This window comes from Astatotilapia calliptera, chromosome 14 (assembly GCF_900246225.1).
Source record: "Astatotilapia calliptera chromosome 14, fAstCal1.2, whole genome shotgun sequence".
Taxonomy (NCBI): Eukaryota; Metazoa; Chordata; class Actinopteri; order Cichliformes; family Cichlidae; genus Astatotilapia; species Astatotilapia calliptera.
Window position 1 is genome coordinate 13,954,017 of NC_039315.1, and position 24,493 is coordinate 13,978,509.

Here is a 24,493-nt window from a genome sequence, read left to right on the forward strand (position 1 = left end):
AATAATTTTATCTGTCAGCCTCACCCATCAAACTCAGGGGGCGGGGTTAACGCTGCCCATGCAGCTTCTCTAACATTTGATTGGTTGCCGTGCAAAGTAAGTCAAAACAGGTCGATCCTATATAATCGATTGCTTGTGTAGACTTGGGGCAGCCAGGTATCCCAGAATGCAGATCAAATCACAGGCAGCTATGGTGGTGGTGTAGTTTTAAAATACCCCGTTTTTCTGTCACCAACTACACTTTTAACAGTGTTTTAGCCGCGAATGTCGCGCCATATGTCTGGTCAGGTTGTCAACATAGAACATGTTTGCAAAAGTGCTCAGATTTTTTCAGAGATTTCACTAGCTCTGCTAACAATTAGCATGCAGAGTGCACCCAGGGGGTTACGTTAACCGGTTTGTTTACATATTCCACTCTCCGTGTTCCACATGTTGCATTCGCAGATTCTCATTTTCACCGAACGATCGTCTCTTTCCGCCTGGTCTTGTGTCTCTGTGCTTCTGTAACATAAAGAACGAGCTGACATTTTTCTCACGAAACCAGCGATCAGCTCAACAGACCCTCAGTTTACCTGCATGCATCCTCCTCCTCATCTGTTAGCTGTTTAACACCTGCTGCTAATTCAAGAAACACACCTACGTTACCTGGTGATAGTCACAGTTTAACTGGGCAGCCGGTGCTCGATATAAAGCAATGTCAGCGCATTTTTCTGCACAAGATAAGGAAATATAGTGTTTTCCCCAAGCGCAGAGCTGCTGGAGCTTGTTTCCTTACAGAGCACTTTATAGGCGAACCAGCTTCATCAGCGGCTGATGTCCAATCACCGGCACACAGCTTTGAAACCTCACCTTAGTTTTAGCTCTCAGTGGTTAAACGCTGGACTTCATTCACTCAGGTTCTGTCTGTCGGGTCACGTTTACTTCGCTGTTTTATTTACAACTGAGCAAATCGGTTTGGCTGAGGTTAAAGTTACGTTTCATAACTGCATAGTTTCACAGACGTTTAATGGTTCACTGGCACATGTGTTAGACTGAACTATTCGCTTTTCTTTATCTGGTGTGTTTTGGATTTAACAGTGAATTTTGAGATTAAACTGACTTTTAAAATGTTTTTATACAAAGAGGAAAGAGAAGGCGCATTTCCACCGAGAGGAGCAGGGTTTCATGTTCATCATGAAGTGTGCAACCTGGACAGAAATATTATATCATCTGTTATTTAATAGTTATTCAACTGTATTCTAAGCACCAGCTGTCTGTTAGAATGTGAATTTTTTTCTCTCTCTGTTGGCAGAGGTATAAAAATGCGCAGGAAAATCTGACGTGCATGGCAAACTTCACCGACGATATTTAGGGAGTAATAAACACACATCAAACATAAACTAGAAAGCGAAAATTTCAGAAGAAATTTTAAGTGTGCCTATGCCGCCGCTAATCAGTGTAGTTTGCCATTCAAACGGCTACAGAGAGCAAAACTCAGCAGAGCAGCCATTCTCCACCATGAACTATGGTAAAACCAAACACCGCTCGCGCCTCACAGATGACAGCTTACAGTTTTGTGTAAAGATGAGGTGACTTCGTACAGCCCCGATTTGCAGACGCTGTGCACAGAGGTTCATAAGCAGACCTGACAATGTTTGCATGAACACGCTTTGAAGCATTACGTTATGGACCACTTTTCACACATAGTTGCTGTACCCACACAGCCGGCTGTAGCTTTTCATCTCACAGCCCGACACATACAAAAAAAAAAAAAAAAAAACAGCCGAGAGAGCACAGACTTTACGCCTGAGAGGCGTGATTGCAGATGCCGCTGAGGTGGGTCCACCTCCCCTGCAGCGGCACTGCAGACCACGCCCTGCCACACACATCAAACACGTAAAATAAATATTTATGCACTTTTGCACTCACTTTTTGTTTTTTGTTATTTTTACACAGTGTTCTGAATGATTAACAATGGTCTACAGCCAATCTTGTGTATTATTATACAAACTTTGGTTGTAAGATTCAGATAACTATTTAATAAAAGCTAAATATTTTATATGAGAGTAAGAAAGAAAAGTACATATTTGTGTCCCCCTCTCCCTGTTAATGCCCTACCTGGCCCCCTGGCAAAAGCTGTGCTAGATCCGCCCCTGCACAGTTACCAGCTGTCAGCTACACAAAAAAAGGAGCTTGGTGTTAGTTGTCTCTCAGAAACAGTTCATAACTTCCCTTCAACTCATTCATGTCACCTAAAAGGTAAACCTGTTTTTCCATCACCAGTTCAGCTCTGATGATTCAGTAAGGACATCTCCTGGTTTCGACCAGCCCTTTTTTACAGCTGTGGCTCCAGCAAACATCAGCTGATACTAGAAATTAAAATCAAATGAATTCTAACAACAGCTGATCAAGCTTAAACTGCTGCTGTTGTTTAGCGCAATAAACAAACGAGAGAAAAGCCGATCATTGACCAGTTTCATGACTGAAGTTTCAACAGGCGAGAGAATGACAGGGGAGGCTGTCAAAGTTCAACATCAGTAACTTAGCGCACACAGCTGTATAGAAACTCCGTCGTGCTAGCTAGCACGCAGTACGAGTTATTGTAACCGTCAGCACAACGAAAATAAACTACACCTAAACTCGGTTTATATCTGACCCAAATAGAGTGCAGTTCATAACTTCTTACCTGAAATTCAGTTCACCTCATGCTCCGACCAGCAGCCGCCTGCTTCTCCTGCCTTCGGTTTCCCTTATCCACGATTGAGCTCCGCGTAAGCCACCACCGGTCGATCGGCGGCCGCCTCACCGCCTCGCATGTTTCTTTCCCCACATATGAGGGGAAAGAGACATACACCGGTGGCTAGCTGCCCTCTGTTATAGCTCCGCGTCAGCCACCACCTCACGCTCCTGCCTTCGGTTTCCCTTATCCACGATTGAGCTCCGCGTTAGACACCACCGGTGTTATTTAATGGTGTATTTAATTAATTCATTATGGCAGTCCTGGCGTTCCATAGTCAACAGGCAGGGTCAGAAGAGTAATTCAATTAATTATGCTGTTCTAGCTATAATCCACAACTTAGGCTTTTGTTGACATCACATTTGGCATCAATTTGTAACTAAAATACTCAAATTTGCAAAAACAATAAAACATCTCTCTTATACAAACTATGTGCTACTGCAATGTATTGTCAGAACACTTTTTTGTAAATTGCAAAATAAGTACTTTTCCAAATACAATATGAAAATATTACTTAGTTCGATTGGTAAGTTTTAAATTTATTGGATATGCAACAATTATTAATCAAACAATTCAGATGAATTCAGTTATTCAACTATAAAGGTCAAAACAGATTAAAACTAACTGAGACATACAATATGTGCTCACCGATCTCAGTGTATCATGGCCAAAGACAATGATATGGTGTCTCCCGGTCGGAACATGCAGGGGTCTAAACAACATAACAGGGCATGTTTATTTTAGTCTTTAATGACAGTGACATGACGTCTCAACGTGAATAAAAATCAACATAAGTTGTACTTTAAGTGTTACCTTAATTATGGAAGCAGAATGAGATGAACTTTCAGGCAGTTGATAACAAATTAGAGCAAACAAAGGCTAACAGTTTTGCTCCATGTGGCACTTTTTATGTGATGAAAAAGAAATTATTTTACTTTTCATCACAGCTTTCCCTGCTTCCCAGAGAAGAGATGCTGATGTCCCAGGAGTGTCATTATTGCCTGAAGTCTATTCTTTTTTAAAATATTTAGTAAATTCTATATCTTTGAGCAGTGATGTATTAAATCTGCAGTTTTTACTTGGCGGAATGTTCTTCTTATGTATTCGTGTTAGAGATGCAGGAGCATGATCGCTGACAGCTGTCACTCAATGTCACTCAACAGTGAGCTGCTGACTACTATAAAGTATATTTCTTATGGTTGAGATGAATGCCATGTGTCGCAAAGTCCGAAATCGCTGACATACTGTTCAACTATATTTGTGGACTTTTTGTGTATTAAAATTGCTACTCCCCTTTGCCTAGAGTTATAGCAGGCTGACAACGCATTTGGAAACTCAGGTGTTTTAAATTAATCTGTAGCTGTGACAGGCCTATGAGCCTCCTGTAACAAATTGTTACGACCCGGCTCAAAATGACCGTAACAAGAGCGGGGTGTCCCGTGACTTCCCACGCTCAAACAGACACAGCCACAGCATCTGACTTTTAACAAAAGTTTATTCACAACAATGGCACTCACGGTAGTGTGAATGTATAATTTCGGGGTGAGCTAAGGCCAACACAACAAACAAAACTCAACCTAGGCTTCGGTTCCCCTCTGACCTGTTCAAGGAAAAGAAAACAAAGAAATAACACAGTCTGACCCTCCTGGTCTAAAAACACAGGAGAAAAGAAGGCTTCCCAAAATAATCGGCAGCTCACCCCCTACTTGCTCCGCACTTCATACACATGCCCAACCTTGTAACCAAGTAGCTATGGCTACGGCTGCTCCGTCTGGACCTGAGGCAAGTGCACGGGAAGTCTGCCACACACCCCCGCACCACAGCTCTTCAGTCGCCCTTTTATAGTTCACGTCCACAGCAGGAACCAGTTACATCAGGCCATTCCTTAGGTCCACCAATCACAGCCGAGCTCCTGAACAGGTGAATTTGCATACACACATTAAGAAATAAATAACCCACCAACATACGCACGTAACACAAATCAACATCTGCCTGTAGTATTTTAAGCTGGTTAAATATCTTTAACCTCTTCTCTCTAAACAATAATAATGACTGAAACTAGCCCACTGAATGAACAATGGACTGTGAGGTCACTTCCTAGGTCATTGATATGCAAATTATCAATGATCAGTGGTCATGACAATTGAGTACCAAATGACAAATGAGTACCATTCATAGAGAGTTGGGGAATTGCTGCAATCATAGCATTGTAACATGGTGAAAGATGTACCCTTAGGCCCCCTCCTCGGTTCAGAGATGGTCTTTCCCTTTTCACGTAAATGCCCTCCTTGACTCTCTGATCAAACCAGCATTCCTCCCTGTCCAGGATGTATACATCCTCATCATTGAAAGAGTGGCCACTGGCCTGCAGGTGTAAATAGACTCCAGAGTCGTTAGCTCTTAGCAGTTAGCTCTTCTGTGTTGTGCCATCTGCTTAGCCAAAGGTTGTTTGGTTTCCCCAATGTATAAATCATGACAACCCTACTGGCACTTAACAGCATTTACTATATTACTCTGTTTGTGTCGGGTAACCAGATCCTTGGGGTAGACGAATTTTTGGCACAGCGAGTTTTGGTGTTTAAAAGCCACAGAGACGTGGCGTTTAGAAAAAAATCTGCTCAACTGTTCCAGTTCCCCTGACACATAGGCAGCAGTTGTCCTTCTCTCATGATTGCTTGGGTATTTCCAGTTCAGACAACCACATTTAAATGGCCTGTATTTATATAGCGCTTTACTAGTCCCTAAGGACCCCAAAGCGCTTTACATATCCAGTCATCCACCCATTCACGCACACATACACACACTGATGATGGCAAGTTACATTGTAGCCACAGCCACCCTGGGGTGCACTGACAGAGGCCAGCCAAAGTGTTTCACTAGCTTGGGGACCTTCTTGATATGATGTTCGTCTGCTTCCCTGGGTGCTGTGTCTTTGGGGATAATGTTCGCTCTGTGTTGTAGCATCCTGATGACATCCAGTTTGTACTCCGGTGGACGATGAGAGTCAAACCTTAAATTATGACCTGTATGCATATATTCAGGATACACATCAACAGTTAAATGTCCTCCATTGCTGATGGAAATCTTACAGTTTAAGAAGGCTAACCTGCCTCTTCTCATATCCTCACGGTTCCAAGAGCAAACGCACTTGGTTGGTGCTGACAGTGGTCCTGTTGCTAAGTCTCTTACGAACTACCTTCACTGATTCAGTGACTGGAACAAGAGTGAAGTGACGTAACATCATATGAGACCATTGTGTCATCTGCCTCCATAATCACCTTCTCAACAAAATCCAAGGTGTTTTGGATGTGGGGTTGAGGACCAATGCCAGAAACTTTAAGATGTTACGCTGAATCAATGTTCAGTTTTGGGTATTTAAAAATCAACTTTTTGGGTATTTCTTTACCTGGATAATTGAGCATGCATCAAGACAAACACTGATGTTAACGTCTTGCTAACAATTGTGCATTTATTTTTAAGCTGCGCATGTGCAGAGCCTGTAGGTATAGGTTCTACAATGACAGCTTCATACAGCCAACTCAGCATTCAAATTTCCCAAATCCCTTGGTATACTGTCAAAGTTATGCAGGAGATAGTAATTGAAAATGATGTAGAAAGAGGCCTTAGGCCATACAGATGTTAATACTACACCCTCAGTGTCTATTTAGGTACACAATGTGTCTCTTGATAATTATTTCCATAGTCATTTGCATCCTTTCTGCAGAATCCACCACCATCTATTTTCCTGCATTTCTCTCCTTAATATCCTATCTGTCAAACACATCTTTAGCTTCTCTATTCCTTGCAACTACAAATCAATCATCAACATTTGCTCCATTGACAAATCTCTCCCCCATGGGGACAATCTCTATCACTACATCCAAGTCATTACATGTTTCATCTTACTCTTTTATTGATAGCAAAAATTTTCAGGTAAAATTTGAACAGTTTTGACAGCAAAGACATCCTAATTTGTTTTTGCCTGACATTTGATGATGTTTCACAGAAGTGACATAAATAAACAAAAATTAAATACCTTTTTTTTTCTTATTTTATACTGCTATACAAGTGCTCTAATTTTTTGTACATTTAGGATGTTCTGGATCAATGGATAATTAATAAATGATCAATTTCTTAATGTGAGACAAGCTATTTATACATTCTAAATATATCAATTGTTAAAAGTTAAACTAATTATGAAATGATTTTTGGCCTAGGCAACTCAAAGTCACCAAACCACACTGGGACGGCATAGAATATGATTAATATCTGGGGGTTTTGAAAAAAATACTTGGTAAGAGGATGTACTTGAGAAGGTTAAAAAAAACAAGAAAAAAGATTTCTCCAAAGACTTATATAAACGAGGGAAAACAAACGTACGCCCATATGCACAAGCTGGATGTCAGACAGAGATGGAAAGATCAGCTGTTTTAATTGGTCTGGTATTGGCTGCTCATCTGACTCAAACAACCATGTCTACAGGGGCTTGGGCTGGTACGGTAGTATCATCTGTGAAATGCAAGCTGCAAGGAAGCACTCGTTTACCTGCATTTTCAAAGGACGGGGACTTTGTTATTGGTGGTGCTTTTTCCCTTCATGCCTACACACACACAGTTTACAATGACTACACCATCATACCCGAGCCTGTGAAATGCAAAGGAAGGTCAGTACTGGGATGAAGAGAGTGCTCAAAACATGTTGGACTGTCTAAAAATAAAACTATTTTCACGTTTTATGTTCTGTAGTATTACATTGCTCTTGTGTGGTGCTGAAAAAAAAAATAAACAAGAAAAGTATTCCAATAGTCAGTCATTTATATTCTTGGAAGTAATAGTTGTATTTTGAAAACAGAAATCATATTGTTAAACAACAATTTAAAAAAAAAATTGAACAGGAAATGGCAAGCCTTTACATATTTATTTATACATTTTTGTGATCTTGTGAGCATGATAATCATTTTTGCTGAATTTAACTGGTCAGACAATGTGTTGAAGTACCCTTATACAATGAAGTCATTATCTGGCCATGGTCAAAACCCACAACTCCTACAATGTTTTCTTGTGACATTTAACCTAAGTCTGTAGTTTAATTTCTAACAGTGAGTTGACTTTCTGCAGCATTATCACCAGTGAACTGCAATCATTACGTGCAATGGTCTTTGCCATAGAAGAGATTAACAACAGCACAGAGCTGCTGCCCAGAATTAGGCTCGGGTATCAGATCTATGACTCATGTGCATCAGTGGCTGTGGCAGTGCATGTGGCATTTCAGTTTCTAAATGGCTTCGACCCTGTGTTTTTTATTGGTAACAATTGCTCACAATCTGGTATGGTGATGGCCGTTGTTGGGGACTCTGGGTCTACGACATCCATCAGTTTGTCACAAGTCATCAGGGCCTTTAACATTCCCCAAGTAAATGTTTCCAATTTTTGTATTTACATTAAGCATGTGCATGATATTTGATTTTGCGGTTCTTTTACATTTACACTGTTTTATTTCTTTTGGTTTAGGTTAGCCACTTTTCGACATGTGCATGCTTGTCTGACAAGCAGCAGTACCCAAGTTTTTTCAGAACAATTCCCAGTGACCAGATTCAAGCTGAAGCACTAGCCAAGCTAGTGAAACACTTTGGCTGGACTTGGATAGGTGCTGTTCGGTCAGATTCGGATTATGGAAATAAGGGCATGGCTTCTTTTCTCCAAGCAGCACAGAAAGAGGGGATCTGTGTGGAATACTCTGTATCTTTTTATCGGACAGACCCACAGAGCAGAATTCAGAGAGTGGCAGATGTTATCCGCAGGTTTCTTCATCACAGATATTTATTGTGAATTAACTTGTTTAATTATCTTTAAAATAAACATTTGATGATGTGAAGACATAAAAACATCTTTCTAATGCACTATGTTGTTTGTCAAGGTCTACAGCTATGGTTGTTGTCGCATTTGCAGCTTTAGGAGACATGAGGATACTGCTGGAGGAGCTTTCACGTGAGCCTTCCCCACCCCGCCAGTGGATAGGCAGTGAGTCTTGGATAACATACTCAGAATTAACGAAATTCCATTTATGTGCTGGGGCCATTGGATTTGCGATTCCGAAGTCAGTAATTTCAGGTCTCAGAGACTTCTTGTTGAATCTGTCTCCCTCTGAAGTGGCTGCTTCTCAAATACTTGCTGAGTTTTGGGAAGGTTCATTCAACTGCACACTTAAAAACAGTAAGGAATGTTTCTAGGTTTAAATGATCCTGTCAAACTTCTGGTGTTACAAGGTGCACTGTTGATCCATGAGCTTGAAGTATTAATGGTAGCAATGAAATATGAGACAGGTGGCTCTCTACAAATATTGATACTTATGATACCTTGTCTAAGGAACATGGAAAGAAAAGAATCTGCACTTCCAGATGCATTTCTTTCCAAGCTCCTTAGACAACGATGACCTGGATGTCTGAGAACCGTCACAGATTTATGATGACTTCTAATTCAGTTGAAGTTTACGTGACTTAGTTTTTGTATTACAGACTTTACATATCTATATATTTTTAATCTTTTGAGATTATGAATCACAGTGGTAATGTAATTTGTAAGTACATAAATGAGATCTGAGACTAGTTTGAATTTCAGAGTTTAAAATGTCAGTTCTGTCTTTGTTTATTTTTAGATACTGCTGCAGACAAGAAGGTATGTGATGGAAAAGAAGACATAAACAGTCTCCATAATCAGTACACTGACACATCTCAGCTCAGAATTACTAACATGGTGTACAAAGCTGTGTATGCAATAGCACATGCCATTCATAATGCAATGTGTCGAGGAGCAAATGTCACAGCTCAGTGTGACACATTAACCAAGTTGCAGTCCAAACAGGTCAGAAGAAATAAATATCTTAATGGCAGTTTCCCTCATCACCTCTAATATAACTTGGATCAAATAAAGTATTACTATTAATAATTGCAATATTGTATGTATTTTCTTTCTCTCCCACGCTCTCTCTTTATTCATTTTTATAGATTTTAATTGAACTGAAAAAAGTTAATTTTACCCAAAATGGATATGATGTGTCATTTAATGCTAATGGGGATCCTGTGGCTATTTATGAGCTCGTCAACTGGCAGAAAAGTGAAAGTGGAATCATTGATATGATAACTGTGGGGCTGTATGATGCATCACTACCAGTGGGCCACGAATTTTGGATTAACAGAAACATTACCTGGATGGGGGATAGCAGAAAAGTAATGACTCAAAGGATGAGAATCTAACTCTACTGAACAAGATAATTTATATTTATTATGCCACCTTTGTGTGTTGACAGGTGCCAGTGTCAGTGTGCACTGACAGTTGTCCTCCAGGAACTCGTAAAGTACTGCAGAAAGGAAAACCCATCTGCTGCTATGACTGTATAGCGTGTCCTGAGGGAGAGATCAGTAATACAACAGGTAAAATCAAATTTTTGTCCAAGCATTTAAAATGGTTTTACGCTTCCCAGAAGTCTCTCTTTTTTTTTTTCTTTATTCAGATTCTGCTGATTGTCTACGCTGTCTCACGGAATTCTGGCCTAATGCAAAGAGAGACACTTGTATCCCTAAGCCTGTAGAGTATCTTTCCTTTCAAGGCATCCTAGGAATTATCCTGGCTACATTCTCAGTTGTGGGTGCTTTTCTGGCTATTATCACGGCGGCTATATTCTTTCATCACAGGACATCTCCAATAGTTAGGGCCAACAACTCTGAGCTGAGCTTTCTGCTGCTCATCTCTCTCACTCTGTGTTTCTTATGTTCATTAACTTTCATTGGAGCACCATCAGAGTGGTCCTGCATGCTGCGTCACACTGCATTTGGGATCACCTTTGTGCTCTGTATCTCCTGTGTACTTGGGAAAACCATAGTGGTTTTAATGGCTTTTAAAGCGACACTTCCAGGTAACAATGTCATGAAATGGTTTGGTCCTCCACAACAAAGAATGACTGTTGTGTCTTTCACCTTTATTCAAGTTTTAATATGTACTATTTGGTTGGTAGTGAGCCCTCCTTTTCCAATAAAAAATCTAACCACATACAAGGAGAAAATCATATTGGAATGTTCATTAGGCTCTGCTGTTGGCTTCTGGGCTGTTCTCGGTTACATAGGCCTACTTGCTGCCTTTTGTTTTGTTTTAGCTGTCTTAGCCCGCAAATTACCTGATAATTTCAATGAAGCCAAGCTTATCACTTTCAGCATGCTGATATTCTGTGCAGTGTGGATCACCTTTATCCCAGCATATGTCAGCTCTCCTGGGAAATTTACAGTGGTTGTGGAGATTTTTGCCATTCTGGCCTCCAGCTTTGGTCTAATAATGTGTATATTTGCTCCAAAGTGTTTTATCATATTGTTTAAGCCTGAGAAGAACACCAAGAAATATTTAATGAACAAAAATCAATCATAGTCTATTAACAATCGGAAAATGGTGAATATTCTAATCGCAAACTTAAATTGTGCCCCTTCAAAGTATTTTTGTTGTTGTTGCTAAGTTCAAATTCATATGTCATTATTTATTTTTTTGTACATGTAATTATTTAGTGTATGGATATTTCATTGAGAGTCAATCACATAAATAAATGTAAAGTCATATTTAATACTCAGTGTGTGGTTCTGAGTTATTTCTCAGTGGCCTGATACAATTTCTTCTAGCAGTTTGATTTCTTTTACCATTTCATTTTGTATCAAACACTAAATCATACTCAGTCATAGTATAATCAAACTGCTCAAAGAAATAAACACTTTTGTTGGGAGTTTCTTAAATTTACAGAAACAAAGGACTATTTTGGTTGGGTACTGTAATTGTTTCGCCTTTATAAAGTAAACTGTAAAATTAATATGCTTACCCAGATTAGTGGTGACCCATCATCAAACCAGTCATGGTGAACAGTGTTACAGGCATACAACATTCTCCATGGTTTCTTCCAACCCTTTGACATTTATTACATGTACTCATATAATAATCATTGCATGCCCTCATGTTTGAAATGTACAGGGAGCCAATGGTAGAACAGCCAATTCTAGCAGTCTATGGCAAATGCCAAGTGGGCTCCATGATGCTGAGCCATCAGTACTGGGCCCAGTACATTATATCAGGCCCTTAGGCCACCATTATTAAGTCTGCTTCTGAATATTTGGTCAGAAACATTCATAGCAGTGGTCTGCTGGAGGTAATTTTGTAGGGTGATGCCAATGCTCATCCGGTTCTTTCCTGCACACAAAAACAAATAACGGTCTTGATGATGGGTTAGGGACCAAATTCTCCTCCTGTGTGCAATAAGCTCTCTTAGAATAACTGTTTGTCTCCTGGAATCACCTGTTCTTTAGACTGTCTTCAGAGATACAACAATGTTTCTGCAAATGTAGGTATTGATGTGCCATTCTGAAAGGGCAGGATTACCTGTGAAACCTCTGTAGGGTTCAGGTATCACTTCATGCTACCAGTAGTGACAGTGACCCTAGCAAAGGCAAAAAAAAAAAAAAAAAAAAAAAAGTGAGAAAGAAAAGCATTCAGAAAAGACAACTGAGGAAATCTCAGTGGCAATCACCTATAAAACCATTCCTATTTTGCAGGTTCAATAATTGTTCACTCATTGTAAGGCAGTGTCATTTGACAATGTAACAAAAAGTCGTGCTCTATGGCCTCCTTGACTTTTGAGTAATACTAAAGCTGCACTCAAATTCTCTTGCTATAGTGCCCGTCAGTTGTGGTGTCAGGGTTGATGCATCTGGTTCAGGGTTGACTGCCATGAAAGGCACCAAGCACCACACCAACTCCATATAGGCAATATACCAACACATGTTGATCAGTTAGAAGCTCAGCTCCTCTATTTATTCAGGCCACTAATTTTATACATAAAAGTAAATTGAATTAAATAAAATGGAATTAATTATTATAATAATACCTTTACATTTATATAAGTTGATTTATATGGGGTGAGGCTCTAGTAACCCTCTCAGTGGACAGGCATTAAGAGGGAGTTACTCCTAGGGGTTTCCTGAATTTGCCTTGAAACTAGAGATGGACCGATCCGATATTACGTATCGGTATCGGTCCGATACTGATGTAAATTACTGGATCGGATATAAATAAAAAATGTAATCCGATCCATTAAATATCAAAAAAGCACCTCACAAAACTTGCGACATGGCATAACTCGGCTCATAACCGTAGCACTCGGAGCAGTATGCATCATGTGATAGAGCGGCTGTGTGTATTTGTAGCCTTGCTACCAAACCGGTGGCATTTCATCTCCGAGGAAGTGATCCCCAAGAGAAGTAAAGCAAGTGTGTAAGTTCATCTCTGAATGTTTGTAAAGCATTCCCATGTTAAGCTTAACAACCGATATATAGAGCTAGTGCCTCTTCTCTCCCTCTCCTGCTGGTACTTCAATCATGAAACTGATTAATGATCAGCTGATCGGCTTTTCTGTTGCGAGTCTGTCTCTCTTCTTTGTTTTTGGCCCACTTCGTGCCAGAAAGAGGAAACCAGCGGCTGAACAACAGCAGCACGTTTAAGCTTGATAAGCTGTTGTTAGAATTTATTTAATATTACTTTCTACACCAGGATCTTTTTCTACGTAGCTGACGGCTGGTAACTGTGCAGTGGCGGATCTAGCAAAGTTTAGCCAGGGGGGCCGATAGGGCATTAACAGGGAAAAGGAGGGCACAAAGACATGCTTTTCTTTCTTATTCTCATTTAAAATGTCTAGCTTTTAATAAATGATTATCTGAATCTTACACCCAAAGTTTTAATCTGATGTAAAATGTATAGAAGTCCATTACTGTATATAGTAACAGTTAAGTCTAATATACCCTAGTAAGCTATACTACTTTTTCCTTTGGAAAGATACCATCTGTGCAGTCTGCTATTCTGTTGAAGAAAGATGTTGAATTTATTTAATTATTCACGAAAAATAATTTATTTCTGTGCATTTCTTTTCACACTGCATCAAATTAAAGTCGATTACGTCTATTAAGCATCATGAGGTGGAGGGTGGTTCCCTATTTTTTTTTGCTGGGAGCTTGCAACCCTATTAGTTAGGTTGCATAATATTTCTGCTAAGTACTCTTTAAAATCAGAATCAGAATACTTTATTGATCCCTGGGGGAAATTATGTTTTGTTACAGTGCTCCATTATAAACCAACATTAAGACAAGGCAGACAATACACTAACTAAGAATAGTACAATATATACATATATATACACACATACATACATACATACATACATAAGTCACTCATAAATAAATAGCTGAAAAAGAAACATGTGTAGTTATAGCAGCAAACAGTGTGTTAAGTGGATGCGTTGTACAGGGAGATGGCCACAGGCAGGAAAGATTTCCTGTGTCGTTCAGTGGTGCTTTTCGGTAATCTCAGTCTCTCACTGAACGTGCTCCTGTGACTGACCAGCATGTCATGGAGTGGGTGGGAGGTGTTATCCAACATTGTCTTTATCTTGGACAGCATCCGCCTCTCCGACACCACCTTGAGGGAGTCCAGCTCCATCCCCATAACATTGCTGGCCTTACGGATTAGTTTATTGAGTCTGTTGGCATCTGCGACCCTCAGCCTGCTCCCCCAGCATGCAACAGCATAGAGGATCGCACTGGCCACAACAGACTCATAGAAAATCCTCAGCATTTTCCGGCATATGTTGAAGGACCTCAGTCGCCTCAAAAAAATAGAGACGACTCTGGCCCTTCCTGTAAAGTGCTGTGGTGTTTTTAGCCCAGTCCAGTTTATTGTCAATGTGTACTCCAAGGTATTTATAGTCCTCCACAATGTCAACACTGACCCCCTGGATTGAAACAGGGGTCGAGTGTTTCCTGGTCTTCCTGAAGTCCACGATCAGTTCCTTGGTCTTTGCCACGTTGAGCTGCAGATGATTCTGCTCACACCACGTGACAAAGGAGTCGACCACAGCCCGGTACTCTGTCTCATCATCCCTGCTGATGCATCCAACCACCGCAGAGTCATCAGAAAACTTCTGAAGATGGCAGGTCTCTGTGCAGTGGCTGAAGTCTGTGGTGTAGAGGGTGAAGAGGAAGGGGGAGAGGACAGTCCCCTGTGGTGCCCCTGTGTTGCTGATCACCTTGTCAGACACACACTGTGGGAGACGTACATATTGTGGTCTTCCTGTCAGGTAATCAACAATCCAGGACACCAGAGAAGCATCCACCTGCATCGCTGCTAACTTATCACCCAGGAGGGTCGGCCTGATGGTATTGAAAGCACTGGAAAAGTCAAAAAACATGACCCTCACAGTGCTCGCCGGCTGGTCCAGATGGGTGTAGACACGATTGAGCAGGTAGATGATGGCGTCCTCAGTTCCGAGACGAGGCTGATAAGCGAACTGAAGGGGATCCAGATGTGGTCTTACTATGGGTCGCAGCTGGTCCAGGATGAGCCTTTCCAGGGTCTTCATGATGTGAGAGGTCAGTGCCACGGGCCTGTAATCCTGGGGGCCACTGGGACGAGGCGTCTTTGGTACAGGGACGAGGCATGATGTCTTCCACATCACCGGGACCCTCTGCAGACTCAGACTCAGCATAAACAGTTTATGAAAGACTCCACACAGCTGGGGGGCACAGGTCTTGAGGACAAGGGGACTCACTCCGTCTGGTCCAGCAGACTTGCCTGAGTGAAGTCTCCTCATTCAACCTGGTATTGAGTGAAGGTGATGGGTGGGGGAGGGGTGTCAGGAATCTCACAGGAGGCAACAGCGCCATGTGAAGAGAGAGGCTGGCACAGTGGTGTGGCTCTGGATTCCAGGCTGACTACAGGTGAGGTTGTGGGGGTGGGAGCAGACACTGTGGTGTCGAATCTATTGAAAAACAGATTCCACTTGTTGGCTCTATTCTCACCTCCCTCAGCTCCCCTGCTGTTGGTTGGCCTGAATCCAGTGATGGTCTTCATGCCCCTCCACACCTCTCTCATGCTGTTCTGCTGGAGTTTCCACTCCAGCTTCCTCCTGTAATTGTCCTTAGCCTCTCTGATCTTGTCCTTTAGTAACACCTGGATCTTCCTCACCTCCTCTTTGTTGCCCCCTCTGAAAGCCCTCTTCTTGTTGTTGAGGAGGGCTTTGCTGTCCTTAGTCACCCACGGCTTGTTATTTGGGTAACAATGAACAGTCCGAGCTGGAACAACGGAGTCGGTGCAGAAAGTTATGTAGTCTGTGATACACTCAGTAAGCCCATTGATGTCCTCGGCGTGAGGCTCACAGAGTGTTTCCCAGTCGGTCACCTCAAAACAGCCCTGTAGTTCTGCTATTGCCTCCTCTGACCACCTAACAGTCCTGGTGGTCACAGGTTCCCTCCTCACAATTGGCACATAGCGGGGGATGAGGTGAATCAGGTTATGATCTGACCTACCAAGTGGGGGGAGGGAGGAGGAGCTGTATGCATCCCTGACGTTAGCATACAGTAAGTCTAAAATTTTCTCTCCCCTGGTGGGACAGTCCACATATTGTTTGAATGTTGGTAGTGTATTGTCCAGTGATACATGGTTGAAGTCACCCGAGATCACAATAAAGGCACCCGGGTGCTGAGTCTGTAACCGAGCTATGGCAGAGTGGATAGTGTCACATGCAGCTGTGGGGTTAGCAGAGGGAGGAACATAAACAGCCACCAAGATGACGTGAGAGAATTCCCTGGGTAAATAATACGGCCTGAGTCCAACAGCACACAGTTCAGTGTCCGGGCAACAAATCCTTTCTTTGATTGTTATGTTGGCAGGGTTACACCACCGATTGTTAACTAAAACAGCAAGCCCACCTCCTTTCTGCTTACCGCTAGCAATGCTGTCCCCGTCCGCCCGAACAGTCTGGAAGCCTTCCACGGAAGCATTCTCATCGAGAATGTCCTGGTGCAGCCATGATTCGGTGAAACACATCAGGCTACACTCTTGGTATTCCCTCTGACTCCGTACCAGTGCTGAGAGCTCCTCGATTTTAATTGCCAACGATCGCACATTTCCCATCACGATAGACGGCAGACACGGTTTAAACCTCCTCCTTGCTTCGAGCCTCCGCTGTCTCACCGTCACCTTTTTTCTTCTTTTCTGTCCTTGACCTCTGCATCCCCGATGTGTTTTCCTCCAAATTTCAGCTGGTACTTCTGCGGGCCTGGCCAGCGAGCCGGCCGGCATCAGGGCGATCAGCTGATCTCTGGAGTAAACAGTCCGTGAGTGTAGGAGATGTGCCGCGGTCCCGTTCCTTGATAAAAGTAACAGTTCCACGGCCACCAGAAGAACAAAAACTCTCTCAATCCACATGATTGAGTAAGAGATAGAAAACGGATGAAAATACAAGTCAGAAAAAAAAAGAATACGTAAGAAAAAAAGAGCTAAACTAAGAGAAAAGCAGGAGCGACTGTAACAGGCTGCACGCTGGTTGGCGCATGCGCACAAAATACCAGAATAGGAAGGATGGAGTAGGTTTAGGTTTATTAGATTGATCAGTATTGCTGAACTATGAAATATTTTGGGTGCAGTGTATTTTTTTATTTTATTTTATTTTTTTTTACACATACAGGTATAACAGAATAGCTTTAGTGTTGTTGTTTATTTAAACTTGATTATGAACTTATACAAAATGCAGCAAGATATTAAAAAAAACAGTTTTATTAATTAAAAAACACACTGTATCGGATTCACATCGGTATCGGCAGATATCCAAATTTATGATATCGGTATCGGACATAAAAAAGTGGCATCGTGCTATCTCTACTTGAAACACCCTACGAAAGGCATTTTTCCCTCGACAGTGTGGTTTGTTATCAGAGCTCTGTGATTTGATTATTGGGTAGGGGACAGGAGCAGAGTCTGGCAGTCTGATGCCTGACTGAACAATTTGGCTTTAGGATCAGGGAACATTACATTTTGATGGATAAGCAGCCTGAGCTTGTGCATGAGGTTGAAAAGTAACCAGCTAGTTATAATAAACTGGCTCAATTCTGGAGCCAGTCTCCCGAAGAGGTGCTGGACTCTGTACTCTCAGTAATGCCGGGCTCACACTGTGCGATTTTGTCAGTCGCGCAATTCAGCTCCTGCTCAAACTGTACGATTGACTCGCAGGGGTTAGAAGTTTGTAGGTCACGATGCAGGGTCTCACACTATATGACCCGATGCTCTGATGCGATCTGAGTGCTCACACTGTGCGTCCATAAAATGAAGGTTATAACAGAAATTCTGTCGCTTGCTCTCCCTCTCTGTCTTTCACTCACACAGACACACCACCACCATCAACTTTGCTAAATTGCTAATGAAAAACACTGATCAGGCAGCTGTGATTGAGCAGCAATGTCCATCCAACTATTTTCACGGTTGTTGTGGTCGTGATAATTTTGTGAGGTTACACCGAAAAGGCTCGGATGAGCTTTCCAAAGTTCTGCAAGTGCGTCCATCGCTTGTGTCCAGATCACACGCTGCACTGCCGTGCTGCGCCGTCTTTTTCGCTGACATTTGTGTTTGCACGTGCGCAGTGTGAGAAACTGCGGTGACACCCTCGCGACCAAGCGATTGATGATCGGGAGCTGGTCGTGAGGTGTTACTCGCTTCTCGTTACCCCACGTATACTACACAATGCACAACGCACGATGAAGGCCAAAATCGGGCCGATCGCCAAAACGGTCGCACGACTCAAAAATCGGCTCAAAATGGGCCAAAAATCGCACAGTGTGAGCCCGGCATAAGATGCACTGAGCAGTGGTGGATATTGTTTTATTCCCGTCATTGATTAAAGAAAAGAAGAGCAACCCTAGGTTTCTCTACAGCACTGTAGCCAGGCAGACAAAAAGTCAGAGGCTGTTGCGCAAACCATTCCTTTAATGTTAACTAGTAATGACTTCATGAACTTCTTAACAAATAAAATTTTAACCATTAGAGAAAAAACTGCTCGTAATGTTCGAGCATTTTTAATGCTCGAACACACACACACACACACACACACACACACACACACACACACACACACACACACACACACACACACACACACACACACACACACACACACACACACACACACACACACTTTTAAATAGAATATATGTAAATACATTAACAAGTTAGGGACAACAATTCTAATTTCCTGATTTCAGTTTTTCACAACATAAAGCTTTTTTAACCAATAACTACAGTGAACAATATAAATATATAAACAGTGCAAACTATTTTCAGTGACAAGATATGCTGTATACTTTATATTCACTTCTACTCTAAATGGCACAGCAGCCTCAGAGAAAACAAGAAGGAGGCATCTTCAACATAAGTACATACAAGGCAGCTCACTTTACCATAAACTATATGGGTGTGCATCAATCTCTGCATATTTAGCAAAAAAGCGCCATTTCTTCACTCAGTAAGTGATGATTGAGCTTCAGCAGCAGTATGCTCTAAAGCAGGGGTGTCACGGCTGGGAAGGCGAGCCGTGTGGTGTGGAGGAAGGAGGACCCAAGATGCAAGCAGTGGATGAAAATGCTAGTGAAGTTTATTTACAAGGTGTAGTGGCAAACAAGCAGTGGGGCATGACAAATAGCTGAAAACACCTAAACTGGGAGAACTAAAATAACAGACCTGGGAGCATACGACAAAGGGATGAGAGGCAGACGAGCAGGAGCAGGAGCAGGAGCAGGAGCAGGAGCAGGAGCAGGAGCAGGAGCAGGAGCAGGAGCAGGAGCAGGAGCAGGAGCAGGAGCAGGAGCAGGAGCAGGAGCAGGAGCAGGAGCAGGAGCAGGAGCCCAAGTAACACCGACTGACACAGACAAACCAGCAACAGGCAGGAGAACAAACAGGGCTTAAATACACACACCAGTAATCAGGGGATGAGAGACAGGAGGGCAACACAGCTGGGAGGAATCAGAGCTGACGGGACAGGGGAAATGTAAACTGAACACACTCACATCAGACAGAGACCTTCACAATAAAACAGGAAACTCAGACACGGGGAACCAAACAAGACACAGAACTAAACGGACAGCTTCACAAACAGACAGGGTGACACCATAGACAGACAGAGGGAACACAGAGAAGTGGGAGCAGGCAGGCAAAGAACAGAAACCTAACAAATGGCAAAATCACAACAGAATACACACTCGGAATGAACAAAAACATAAGGAAACACAAAACACTGAGTCCTCAGACTCAGGACCATGACAAGGGGTCTCAAACTCAAATGAGCCGCGGACCACTTCTGGCACTGTCATCTCATTGGAGGGCCACTTTAGTGTCCAAGTAGTACAAAGAAAACAAACACGAAAACACCCACTAATATTTCCTGAAATGTAGTGTTTTTATTTAATTAATTAATTTAATTCCAAATATTGTGTAACAAGACAAAATTGCAAACATGAATGCAATTTTTTTTCTCACTCTTAACTATCTGAAGCCTTTCAGTTTCATTTGTCATATGCAAGTTAGCACAGGGTCAACACTGCAATGAAATTTATTTGACGAGCAGAAGACAGTCACTCAGCAGTATAGTACAGTAGAGTACAGTAGTTTCATTGAACTACCAAATAAACAGCTCTTTCTGGCCAGACACGTGGCAGCACTTTTGCTACATTTATGTATAAAAATGCAGGCATAAGCGTACACATTAGTTTTCGACTGCAAGTGAAAACTGTTTTCTTTCCAAATAATCTGTCACTGAACTAACACAGCCACTCTCTCAACATATTTGAACTCTCTTCTTACCTCGGCCAGGTCCGCGGCTCCGAACCATGGTAAGGAGACCTCTGGCTAATACTTTGGGTTCCGTGTCGGGCTCGTAGCCGGGAAGTAGCTTTACTATCTGGGTCATCTTTGCTAGCGAGAGACAGAAAGAGGCGTTGAAAGGCTGCTCGAGCAGAACTTTATTGTTTCGGAGGAAAACCCGAACACAGTGTACAGTCGAGTTTAAATAGCTTACGTACAACTGGGCTCGTCAGGCACTCTTTTTGGCTGCAGTAGTTATTTTTATATTTACATGCTTCCATCTCCCGTTTCTGCTCGGTAGCACCTCGTAATTTTCAACGTTCCTTTTTCTCCCTCCCTCACGCTCACACACATACAGCGGGAGGGGCGGTCCCACATGTTTTTCCTGCAGCAAGGACTACACCGCCCATGAGGCTACAGTCTTAAAGGGCCATGCCTGTAACACTCTGCCGTCATCTTAAATAATTTTTCGTGTAATAGTTTTTTAAAAATATTTCTTCACATCAATATGCAGCCGCAAGTTGAGGTGACATGGGCCGCATATGGCCTGCGAGTTTGAGACCCCTGCTCTAAAGATTTTTGCTGTGAAGCTGTAACTGTTCAGCAGTGAACAGGAATCTCGCACAGTCTTTCACAAGCTCCAGATGCAGGAAGAGATGTAGTGATTTTGATTGACAGCTTCTTGATTGAGGAAAACTATCCAATAGATCAGGGGTCGGCAACCCTGGGCACTCGTGCCACAGCTGGCATGCGAAGGGTTAACTGATGGCACGACCCGCAGTGCACATCGCAAATTAGCTCACATAGACACATTAGTTGTGCCGCTTCTTAATGACAGTATCTTAGCTAACAACAACAAAACTACCAGATTCATCTTGTAATTGGTTGAAAATCACTTCGCCTACCGGTAGGGTTGCCAACTCCCTGAAAAATAAATAAGGGACACCTCGTGGCCAGGGCCGGGCAACCCAGTTGTCTTCACCCTTCCCAGTGTGGTAGCTCTTTTTTTTGTGTGTGTGAAATTATTTTTTAATCATTTGACTTGAATTTGATTTAAGCAGATGCATATTCTTTGTGATATGACCATATGGGAAACAAATGATCATTTAGCCATTTATTTTTAGCTCAAAATGACAACAGTAACACAGTAAAACAGGTCTCTTTCTTAAACAGAAGCCTGTCATGCTTAACTTTTGAGAATATAAGTAAATCTTTCTTTAAAAGAACTCTGTCCTGCTTAACTTAAAATTATATAAATTAATAGAAAACAATAGAACAAAATCATTCTTGTAACTGTGCACATATAGTGCATTTAGTACAATTGGCTTCAGTTGACGTATCAGCTTTTCTAATGCTAATCAGCTGCTCCTGTTTGTAAACCCACTTGTTCCCATGATTACGCATCTTAACTCATCATCATTATTCATCTATGTATTACTTTTATGTATTAGTCATCTATTTGTTGTAATCATCTATCCTTGCAGTTGTTTATTACACAAAATAAATTATATTATCACACTTCTGGCCACATAGCGCTGATATTCACCGCACATGCCCATATTAACCTTAACCAGAGGGTTTAAAAAAAAACAAACCAATGCTTACATACCATATCTACTTCTGCCGTGGCCTGGTGGACAAAAAATTGGTTAAGGGTTCCCCGAGCTTTCACGCCCCTCATGTTCTTCATGTGCCCACCATTAGAAGCATGCCTATGGAAAAAGTGCGCCGGCATACAGTGCAGTGCGCTTTATAGATGTTATCGTGCACTTTTCCAGCCAGGTGTTTTCCTTTTCCCATTCCTCCCTGTACTTTTGCAGCATATTTTTCTTTCTCTGAGGGGAACAAACATTGCTGCTGTAATGCTGGGCTTATACTGTGTGATTTTTGGCCCATTTTGAGCCGATTTTTGAGTCATGCGACCGATTTGGTGATCGGCCCAATTTTGGCCTTCATCGTGCAGTATACGTGGGGTAACGAGAAGCGATTAACACCTCGAGCAGCTCCCGATCATCAATCGCTCGTGAGGGTGTCACCGCAGCTGCTCACGCGCAAACACGTAAACGTTGGTGTAAAAGATGGAGCAGCACGGCTGTGCAGCCTGTGATCTGGACACAAGCGATGGAGGCACAACTTGTAGAACTTTGAAAAGCTCATCCGAGCCTTTTCCATGTGGCATCACAAAATTATCACGACCACAACAACCGTGAAAATAGTTGGATTTACATTGCTGCTCAATCACAGCTGCCTGATCAATGTTTTTCATTAGCAATTTAGCAAAGTTGATGGTGGTGGTGTGTCTGTGTGAGTGAAAGACAGAGAGAGCGAGCGACAGATTTTCTGTTATAACCTTCATTTTATGGAGGCACAGTGTGAGCACTCAGGTCGCATCAGAGCATCGGGCGGTATAGTGTGAGACCTGCATCGTGACCTACCAACTTCTAACCCCTGCGAGTCAATCGTGCAGTTTGAAAATCGCCCAGTGTATGTCCAGCTTTAGGTGTACTGACGTCCGAGACTTGCACCGCAGTGTCGGCGTTTGTTTCCCTGTTGGCCATGCTTCTTGTTGTGGTCATCTGTTGTCTTCCGGTATTTTCTCCGTAAGCGACCTTTCCTCGACCAATGAGATGAGCGGTAATCTGAATTGTCATACTCGAATTGTCATAAGTGTGCTGTCAGTTCATTGGTCACAAAGCAGGGGAGGGGCTGGGAATTATGTTTTCCAACAAAGCGTTAATTCCATTAACATTTATAGACTACTTTTGATTCTCACTGTATTACGGGACAAAGTGCGTCCTTTATTAGCTCAATACGGGACGTGTACTTTTGTTTCGAAATACAGGATGATTCCGTTTTTTAAGGGACGGTTGGCAACCCTACCTACCGGTGAGAGGGACTTTGCTAGCTGGCAGTTTTTTCAAGCGATGCTGAAATTTCCACATTCCGACACTTCAATTGCTTCGGGTGCTGCCCGCTCAGCACAGCATCAACACCACAGAAATACTGTGTTTACATGTGCGTGGAACTCTGGCATTATTAACCAGGCTAGCTGTTAGCTTATAGCTCACGCTAGCTAACCAGCGAGACATTAAAAGGACAATAGAAGCTGCAGACAACACCCACGAACTTATCTCACCACAACGTAGCACCGAAAATATGTGATTCTAGTTTAGTCAAACTGAGGGCAGGAGGAAAATCGCTCCAATCCTCGAGGCCCAGTGTCCTAAAACTATTAAACATGTCCTCACCGCAACACACCAGTATAAAATCATTAGGTCATTAGCAAGACTCTATAGTACTGCATGCAGAGGTGGCAATTTAGCCATTTAATTAATTGGACTATGGACATATCAAAAAGTTGCAGTACACCAACACCTCGAGGAATCAAGCTCGACACAGCTGCTGTTACATGAAGAATGGCATCCATCTAAACACAGCTAAAAAGAAATTCAGAAAGGCTTGGGCCGCTGTGCCCGCCACAGTTCATAACTGGTCATGTGATCATATGGCTACATCTGATTGGTGAAAGAGTAACAGGAAACTCCACTGGCGGCATGATCTATTATTAGTAGCATTATCTAATGAGTGAAATTAATTATTTTTTTTAAAAAAGTAACGGGTCAAATATTGCCAAATGTAGCAGAGTAAAAGTACAGTTTCTTCTTCATAAATGTACTCAAGTACAAGTAAAAAAGTATAGTGGAAAAAAGGTACTTTTTTTTTCAAAAAAGTGGAATCTGTTTATTATGAGCTAACTAAGATTAAAACAGCTATCAAAGATGGAGTGGAATGTCGTGAGAACAGAGAAGCACCTGAGCTGCCATTTTAGTGAGGTTAAGAAACACATAAAAATCCCAAATATCCAACATTTCCTCCCAATAATTTGAATGCAGACTAATGAATGACTTTTGTGCTCTAAATTTTAATTCCTTTGTATCACTACAGATATTAGTTACATAGTAAAGACAATGTTAGTAGTAGTAATGGTTACGAAGTACAGTTATATAATAAATCCCAACAATTCCAGAATTTTCTTGCCATTTACACTTTCTAAAATTATATGTTTAAATTATTG

The 24,493-nt window shown here is 42.0% G+C and overlaps 1 protein-coding gene across 1 annotated transcript; it reads left to right on the forward strand.

Annotated features, from left to right (window-relative positions):
* The first annotated feature begins 7,230 nt into the window (after positions 1 to 7,230).
* LOC113037013 (extracellular calcium-sensing receptor-like) lies at positions 7,231 to 11,130 on the forward strand. The gene is made up of 8 exons (XM_026193707.1): positions 7,231 to 7,379; positions 7,834 to 8,128; positions 8,227 to 8,516; positions 8,633 to 8,928; positions 9,371 to 9,576; positions 9,720 to 9,941; positions 10,022 to 10,145; positions 10,226 to 11,130. The coding sequence occupies exons 2-8, from the start codon at positions 7,868 to 7,870 to the stop codon at positions 11,128 to 11,130; spliced, it is 2,304 nt and encodes a 767-aa protein (XP_026049492.1). The 5' UTR covers positions 7,231 to 7,379; positions 7,834 to 7,867.
* The last annotated feature ends 13,363 nt before the right edge of the window (positions 11,131 to 24,493 follow it).